At 31.8% G+C, this 9,399-nt stretch overlaps 1 protein-coding gene across 1 annotated transcript; it reads left to right on the top strand.

The window, feature by feature from the left end:
* The first annotated feature begins 4,084 nt into the window (after positions 1–4,084).
* Positions 4,085–7,970, top strand: LOC123918298 (glucan endo-1,3-beta-glucosidase 2-like). Its single transcript, XM_045970308.1, has 4 exons — positions 4,085–4,453; positions 5,791–7,044; positions 7,353–7,380; positions 7,697–7,970. The coding sequence occupies exons 1-4, from the start codon at positions 4,393–4,395 to the stop codon at positions 7,830–7,832; spliced, it is 1,479 nt and encodes a 492-aa protein (XP_045826264.1). The 5' UTR covers positions 4,085–4,392; the 3' UTR covers positions 7,833–7,970.
* Positions 7,971–9,399: the final 1,429 nt, after the last annotated feature.

The raw sequence follows: 9,399 nt of genomic DNA, 5'->3' as shown, positions 1-9,399 counted from the left end.
AGAATCCAAGTCAGATTTCCAAAAAAAAAAACTAATTTTTCCAAAAAATAGCAACAACCAAATCTGCTTATAGCTCATAGGCACGCCCCGCGCCCATGGGCATGTGCCTGGCGCAGCAGGCTGTGCTGAGGCCAGGATGAGCGCGCCCCGTGCCTAAACTATTGTTCCCTGCGCCCAACACGGTGGCCATGCCAGGATTTGAGCACGCCCTGAGCTTAACGCTAGGCCTTGCGCCCTAGACAAGGCCATGAGCCTGGATAGGCTCGCCCTGCGCATGTGCTTGTGCCCAACACATCATGTAGTACCTCCGACGCAATTTATGACTTCTCGAGATTTTAAGGCATACTCAACAGGAATAGCCTGTATCAGGATCATGATTTCACTTCCACTGATCTGTCACATCAACCTGTAAGAAAAAAAGTGATATAAAGCAACACAACACTCTGACACATCTCTGCCACCGTAATGTTTTTGTCAACAGATAAATCAAAAAGTCTAGAAAATCTAACATTAAGATGTCCTTCATCTAACCAATTATCTTTCCAAAAATAGGTCTACTCACCATTACCAACCCTCCGACTAATGTTATTATCTAACCAATGTCCAACACTCAAACCAACCCATTCTCTCACAACACACACATCTTTCCACCATGAAGACGCATTCTTCCCACCTCCCTTCACTCTCCAATATTTGAAGTCATACTTAGCAACCAACACCTTAAATCATAACCATTCTTGATCTACCAACAATCTTCAACTTCACCATAACCCCCACCAACAAACTCTCATGGAAATAATTTTATATTCATTTTAATGTCAAAATTATGCCAATTTTAGGTTTTAGGCGTGTCATTTTTATTTTTATTTTTATAGAAATAAGCTCATAACATTTTATTATCGATAATGTCACTAATACATGTGGAATATATCAATGAATAATTGAAAACTAGCTATAGATGTGACCACTCTAGGTAAAGTATGGGCGACCTCATTGGTTCATCTCCTAATAAACTCAACACGCGAGTTTGTCAAATGAGAGTTGTAAATGCGTTTACAATCATTTATCACATCACCAAGTTCAAACGCATCCTCTTGTTGTGAAACCTTTTATAAAGCTCAAAATCACATTTATTAGTTGTAATTCATGAGCCCAATTTAATGTTTATAGTAGTCCAAGAGCTTCACCAATGTTGACGTCAAGAATTTGCGAAATCCGTTCTGTTTTTGCAAGAGAAAAAAAAAAGCAACCTTAATAATCTCTAATGCCCATATCACTACCAACTTTATTTTGTTTCTTTGAAAAAAGATGCATCTATATTACATTTATACCTTCTAATATGAGGCTTGGACTACCTTGTAGTGTTGCTTTAGTGTTGCACATAACAAGGTTCAGTTGTGCCCCTTTCCAATTGAACAGAAATTGGCTTACACGCTCACAAGTGAGCTGGGCCGAGTCTGCAATATTTCAAAAAATTCTCAACCCACCCATCATGTTTCTTGTTCACCCCCCTAGCACGCAAAAAAAAAAAAATCAGAAAATACGTTCCGAAGGTTTTTCCAGTGTAAATTTTACTGAAATTTACACTAAAAAAAATCGAAAAACGTTTTCCTGAATTTTTCTGTGCGAATTTTTTTTTCAGGGGATGGATAGAGAATTTTTCCAATATTTCACCATAGCTTACTGCCAAATAGAGGTGGGAACAGGCCAGGCCGGCCTACATGGCCTTAAGGCCTAGCCTACATAGGCTCAGGCCAGGCCAGCCTATTTCTTTAAATAGAGCAGGTCAATGCTTTTTTATAAGCCTATTTAGCTAAAAAGGTCAGGCCGCAGGCCATTAAAAAAGCCTTTGAGGCCTACTAGGCCGGCCTATTTAAGTTAACATGAATAATATTTTTATTACGATTATTATTTATATATTAAAATTTATACTTTGATTAAATTATAAATCTATTAACTTTTTAAGTAATTTAAATTTATTAATCTACATTAGTTTTTAACATATATAAATGTATTATTATAAACTAGAATTGAAATATGATGACATATATAGTCAAATTCTCTAAAATATCAAATGGAACATTATTTTATTAGTTCATAAGTATATTTCAAAATAAATATAATTATTTATTTAAATATGTTCATATGAAATAGGCTTTTAAACAGGCTAACAGGCCACATCAGACTTTCAAAAGGCCAGGCTCAGGCCTAGAATTTAAGCCTATGATAGGCCACAGGCCAGGCTCAGACCTTCAATTTTTTAACAGGCCAGGCTCAGGCTTGGCAAAGCCTAGCTCGGCCTAGCCTATTCCCACCTCTACTGCCAAATATCCATAATACAACCATAAAGAGAGCAACCTGGTCTTCATTTAGTACATACAAGATAGAAAAAAACAATAGCAGCAAAGGTCACATTACAGGATTTAAACTGCAAAATATATATATATATATAGAAAGGTAGTAAATCAAAATTGATAAACATTACAAACACCAAAACACTATTTATGGTTGTGTTTTGTAAAAAATTGAAGATAATTGATAAGCTAATTTATAGCGGATGAGGTTATAGTGAATTGCTATTATCTTATAAGCTAGCTTTTAGTTTATGGCGAATAAAGCTTTGTTTGGCAAAAAATAGTGGATAGCTGATAAACTAGCTTACAGCGGATAGCTTATAAGCTAGCTTTTAACTTATAGTGAATAAGCTAACTGATTAAATTTGTAGTATTTGGTAAAATTAGCTATTGAACAAGCTTATAAGTATGAAATGACATAAAAAATATATGTTTAATTAATATTTAATTTTTTTCAAGTTGATAAAAATATATATATATTTCAAGTAAGATGATAGGGCTAAAATAGGAATAAAAAATGATAAGCTATAAGCTACTTGAAATAGCGTTTGAAAAATAAGCTATAAGCTAGTAAAATAGGCTACAAGCTCTTTTTTAAAAACTGTTACCAAATAGAGCTTTTAGCTTATAAGTTAAAAGTTATAAGCTAGCTTATTGGCCTTCCCAAACAAAGTCTAAGCTAGCTGATTGAATTTGTTGTGTTTGTTAAAATTAATGATTGAACTAGCTTATAAGTCTGAAACGATATATAAAAAAATATTTAATTTTTTTTAAGTAGGATGCTATCGGTAAAATTGGAAGAAAAAATAATAATAAACTATAAGCTCATAAATTATTTGAAAAAGCGTTTGAAAAATAAGTTATAAGCTATTTTTAAAAAATATTTGCCATAAAAGCTCTTTTTTCTATCATATGAGGTTATAATCTATAAGCTCAAAATCTGGTCTTACCAAACAAAAGTTAAGTTTAACCCTATTTTTTTTTTATAAGATAACCCTATTTTTTATAAATAATAAAAACTTATTTAACTCAATTTATAATTACAAGAAAATAAATTATAATTAATACATTCTCAAATATGACCGTTGTTTTTTGATCCTGGCGCATTTTCACTTTTTGCTATTTCGAGCAATGGGTCCCCTCTCCCATTTTCCACCCTCCCGTTCCTCTCCCTTGTTTGTTTGTATGTGTTTTCAAAAACGGTCCAACCTTTCATTGGAAACATTTTTTTTCTTAAAAAACAAAAACGAAAATTAAAAGGAATAAGGATTATATACTACTATGTTTGTATAAAATCATATGGTTTATATATTAATTAAAAAAATCATATGCTTAAGTAATTTTTAAATTAAAAAATACAATATGTTAATTATTCCATGAAATTTATTTATAAATAAGATAATACAATATGTTAATTATTCCATGCTCAAGTAGTTAATAATTTCTTCTTAAAAATGAATTCTTTAAAAGAATTCAATTACAATGGAGAAATTATTTTTAGCCAAATTTTATTTATCTTTCAATCGAATTTTAGATTATCAAATCTCTTTTCGTAAAAATCGGAGAGCTAACACAAAAAACTAATGTATTTCAGTAATTTTCTTTTTTCCGACTTTCTTTCCATAATACCAAAGGGATAAAGTTTTTAACAAAAAAGAAACTCCACATTTAAGGAAAAAAAATTACTACTAATTTTCACAATTCACTCTCATTTTTCAAAATCAAATAGTAGACTATGACTTATGTGACCAATTGCTAGAAAATAAGTTCTATATAAACGGCAATTATTTGTATGGGAGTCAATATATTTACATTAATTTTAGTTTACTGTTTATTTATTGCCTTATTCCTTTCTTGTTTTCTGCACTTCTTCCTGTGCTTTGTTGAAGTGAAAATCTAAGACATTGATGATTCCTTAACCCTTTCATTTTTCTGTCACCTTTTCTAACCACATTTTTTGACTTGTTCCATTCCATCTCTTCAAAATTCATTCTTGAGTTTTCACTATATTTCTTATAGAGATTTGAAGCTTTAAACCATGGTTATGCATTTTCTTCTTCTGCTTCTTCTTGCAGTGTCTACTGTTGCAGCTGATGAAGGTTAGTTAACAGTTTTTAGTTCCACTTATAATCTTTTTTGTTGCTATGTTTTTCCTAATGATGTGTTCTTTGTCAAGAGATTATTAATGTGTTTTGTTTTCAATGTTAAACTTCCTTGTATTTTGAATCTTTGTTCTCATTTTGGTATAAACATTAGTTAGCATTGTTTTGTTTTTAGTATGCATTGAAAAACTACATTAACTTGAACTCCATTGATTACTCTTTACCCTTTTTTACTTTTTGTTTTGTGGGTTTAAACTCGGGGTTCCGGTGAAAAGTAAGTAAAGTCTGATTAATAATTGTTTCAGACAGGATTTAAATTCGGATTTTCTCAAACAATTTGTTTGTAACCGGAGTTCATTAACTGATTGAGCTCAAATATTGAATCAATCTATTGCTCATGTATTGTTGCCACTTTTCCCTTTTAGTTTGAAAGCATGTAGTACATGTTTCTTTGCATGTTTCTTTTTTTGACTTTAATTAATTAAAAATAAAGAATCTAATGTAATGTGTTTAAATTTAAAGTAAAGTGAAAATAAAGAATGGGGTAGATATGCTTTTATTGATTAATCTTCTTGAATAGCAATTAGGTCTACCTAAAGTATTAAGATCTATTAAATGTGGTAGGACGGTTCTGTTTGTTCATCACTCCATTTGTTAAGTCATTTTCTTTACTTTTTTACTTATTTTGATATGTGTATATGGAACTTTTTACATCTTGAAGACATTTTGAAAAAATCTTACCTTTTTAAGAAACTATCTATATTCTTGATAAACTTTTGCAGGTCAATATTTAAATCTTCAACAGTTTTTTCCTTCAGATTCTTACATTTTGCACAGGCAAAGAAGCATATTTCAAGATAATATAATATAATACATTACATTATGTTTTACCTAATAATTGGATTTATTTAATCAGGCAAAATGTGTAAAAGACATACCTTGTTGGACTAGTGAACTGGTTATGACTCAAGTGACAGATTTATGTTTAATGTGTTTTTTAGTAAACATCAATTTTGGTCCTTGAATGTGTTTTCGCTATAGTCATTGATGTATCAAAATTACATAAACAATTCTGAATGTGTCTTTCGTTAGTTAGTTTGGTTATGGAATGTGTTTTTCGTTAGTTAGTTTGATCCTCGGATGTGCTTTTTGTTAGTCGTTTTGGTCCATGAATTTACTGACAGAACACCGCACTCAACTGTTTTTTGTTTGATATATACAACTGTTAGTAACTTAGTTATGTTACTTTCCAGGATTTGAACCCTTAACCTCCTCTGCTTAAAACTCGGACGTTGTCCCTTAAGTTTAATGCATCTTATATTTGTTCATTGCAGAACCATTTATTGGAGTGAACATTGGTACAGATCTCTCAGACATGCCTCACCCTACTCAAACAGTTGCATTGCTCAAAGCTCAACAAATTCGACACATTCGATTATATAATGCAGACAGCGCTATGCTAACTACATTATCAAAATCAGGAATTCAAGTTGCTATCTCTGTCCCTAATGAAGAGCTTCTCGCAATAGGCCAATCAAACTCCACAGCTTTAAATTGGGTTTCTCGCAATGTGTTAGCATATTATCCATCCACAAATATCACATCTATTTGTGTTGGTTCTGAGGTTTTAACGACACTCCCAAATGCAGCTAAACTCTTAATCAATGCACTTAAGTACATTCATTCAGCCCTTGTCGCGTCGAAGCTGGATTCCAAAATCAAAGTCTCGACTCCACTTCCTTCTACCATCATACTTGATTCATTTCCACCTTCACAAGCCTTTTTCAATACCTCAATGAATCAAGTTTTGATTCCAATGCTTGATTTCTTGCAATCCACTCAATCTTATCTCATGCTTAATATTTATCCTTATTTTGATTACATGGAATCAAATGGTTTTATCCCTTTGGATTATGCACTTTTCAAACCACTTCCACCAAACAAAGAATCTATTGATTCTAACACACTTCTTCATTACTCCAATGTGTTTGATGCTGTCATCGACGCGGCATATTTCGCAATGTCGTATCTTAATTACACAAACATTCCTGTCATTGTGACTGAAACCGGTTGGCCTTCGAAAGGTAGCTCTAATGAGCCCGACGCAACACTAGACAATGCTAATACTTACAACAGCAATTTGATCAAGCATGTGTTGAACAAAAACGGAACGCCGAAACATCCCGGAATCGGTGTTAGTACTTATATCTACGAGCTATACAATGAGGACAAAAAGCCAGGGGCATTGTCAGAGAAAAATTGGGGACTATTTGATTCAAATGGTGTACCTGTTTATGTTTTACAATTGACAAATTCAGGGGCAGTTTTGGCAAATGATACAAAAAATGAAACTTATTGTGTTGCTAAAGATGGTGCTGATCCAAAAATGTTACAAGCTGGTATTGATTGGGCTTGTGGACCTGGAAAAGTGGATTGTTCTCCATTGTTGCAAGGAGAACCTTGTTATGATCCTGATAATGTTGTTGCACATGCTAATTATGCTTTTGATGCTTATTATCATCAGATGGGAAAGTCTACAAAGTCTTGTGATTTCAATGATATGGCTACAATCTCCACTTCAAATCCAAGTAAATTACCTTACCTTACAGCTTAAATGCACTTTTAGTCTCGATATTTTCATTGATTCGTGATTTTATTCCTCTTATTTCTAAATTTGAAAATATAGTTCTCCGGTTTTAAAATTTGACACATTTTTTCCACCACTGAGATTGAAGCCTTTTTTGTTAATTTGTCAAGTTGAATAATGAACAATGTATGTTTTTTGGAAAGATGATTGTTTAGGTTTTACATTTTTTGAAACTTTTGTAGTTCCATTGATGATTTCTAGTATCATATATTCATATGGCATGACTAAGGATATTCTGAACTATTGCAGGTCATGGTTCTTGTATATTTGCAGGAAGGTAACAACATTTTTTCTTTTTGCTTCATTTTGTTAATAACTATGTGTGTTTGTGGAATTTGGATTAAGTGCAGTCACCGCTTCATGCAGTCGGCTGCAGTCAGTACATCAAGACCATCCAATCAAGATCAAACATTTTCTATTTAAAGATAGTTTTAAAATTTTGATTATGAAATCACGATCTTTGATCTTAATTGGACGGTCTTAAACTTACTGACTAGATCCGGTCACTAATTTGTGACTGACTACACATAATCTAGATTCGTGTTTGTGCCAACATTTTAGCTTACAAGTGTTTGATTTGTGGTTATGTGCAGTCTTGGAAGAAATGGTAACGCCCCTGAACCTTCACCCAATTTCATGGATTCACATTCTTCTGCATATGAATTGAGAATTAGAAGCCTTCTTATTGTGATAGGACTTCTAATATGGGGGGAAGTGGTTTTGCTATAATCTTGTGTATGTGTTGCAGAACATGCATTCCTTTCTAAAATGAATGATTGTAATATACTAGTTTAGTTTTAAGTGGTTAACGAGTTTTAGTTAGGGTCGGATGATAAAAACTATTTGAATATTTTTTTTGTCGGACTTTATTTATCTTTCTCTCTATTTAACTTCAAATTTATTGTTAATCTTTTTCTCAAAAACTGGTCTGATAAGGCAAAAAGATACTATGTAGATGTTTGATTCCACGTTAAGAAACCTCAAACGTGTGTTTTCTTGAACATGTGTAAAAAGCAATTCTTGTTTTCCTATGGAAAATTGAAAGGGATTGTGTTGGAACATACAGGATATTATCAATGTGCGAAAAAAATTAGTCTCGTGTCAATCAATATGCGACTCATTCCAATTATCTCTTTAGTTGTTACAAAATATTTTTAAAACGATTTTTTAACAACACCTGCTCTACACTACACTACATTAGCACCACAGCCAAAAACATTCAACTAAAACACAAATAGAAAACTAACACAGCAGTTATTACACCAGTGGGATTAATACAATTGTTTAAAGGGAAACGTCGGAATAGGAATATATATATATATATATATATATATATATATATATATATATATATATATATATATATATGGAGAATGTTAACTTGTGCCCTTAAGGCACATGTTAAGGAAGCAAAAATTGAAATTATTAAATGCTAATTTGTGCATTTTGACTTTTGAAGCATTAAATTTCGGAAACTTCAATATAGTCAAATATGTAGGCTTATGCAATATGCCGCTTTATGCTATTAACACGGATGTTGTGAGTTTGTTAGCAGATTCATCCTTTTTGTTTTTAGCGATTTTGAATTTGTATTACATCGATGTACTCTTATCAATTTGAATGAATGAATACATTTTATTTAGTAAAAAAAAAAAGCTAACAACAATACAAAATATTTTTGAATGATTGCTCTTTATTGATTTAATGTATAAATACAAAATAGAGAGCTTTTAAGATCGTAATGTCTAAATACAAAATAGTGTGATCGAGCAGGTAGATGTTTCTTGGTAGGCCGATAGTAGTACATTATGTCTTCCGGTTTAATTAAGGTTTTAGATTTGACAACTAGTTTGGACATGCAACAATGTTAAAAGTTTTAAGAGAGTTTTTCACTCATTTGAGTTTCACAAGTCTCGAAAAATTAATCTCTATAATTGCGCGCAGATAATATCCAATTTAACAACAACAAAAATCTTAATGTCTAAATTTAAATTCGATGGCATATTTAGCTCATCTTGACGTTGGTTGTACCAAGATGCTTCTTGTTATCTTTTAACTCTAAAACTATTCCAGAATTATCTTTAATAAAGAGCAAAATATTTAAATTAGGTTATTTTCTTCTCTTTTCTCTCCTTCATTCTCCTAATTCTCTATCTTTCTTTTAATTTTAAGAGAAAGAGGGAAATTAAAAGAGATGGAGATTAGGGAGTAAGAAGAGAAAAATTCTCTCAAAAAGAATCCATTCAATTAGTTTTGGGTTCGAATCTCCGAAAACACACTTTAATTATAAAAAAGA

This window comes from Trifolium pratense, linkage group LG3 (genome assembly GCF_020283565.1).
Source record: "Trifolium pratense cultivar HEN17-A07 linkage group LG3, ARS_RC_1.1, whole genome shotgun sequence".
NCBI lineage: Eukaryota > Viridiplantae > Streptophyta > Magnoliopsida > Fabales > Fabaceae > Trifolium > Trifolium pratense.
This window is presented reverse-complemented; position numbering and strand designations above follow the sequence as displayed.

Coding starts and splice junctions, on each gene's coding strand:
- LOC123918298 (XM_045970308.1), top strand. CDS start 4,393: ATGGTTATGCATTTTCTTCTTCTGCTTCTTCTTGCAGTGTCTACTGTT. Junction 7,045..7,352: donor AATCTCCACTTCAAATCCAA/GTAAATTACCTT, acceptor GAACTATTGCAG/GTCATGGTTCTTGTATATTT. Junction 7,381..7,696: donor TCTTGTATATTTGCAGGAAG/GTAACAACATTT, acceptor GGTTATGTGCAG/TCTTGGAAGAAATGGTAACG.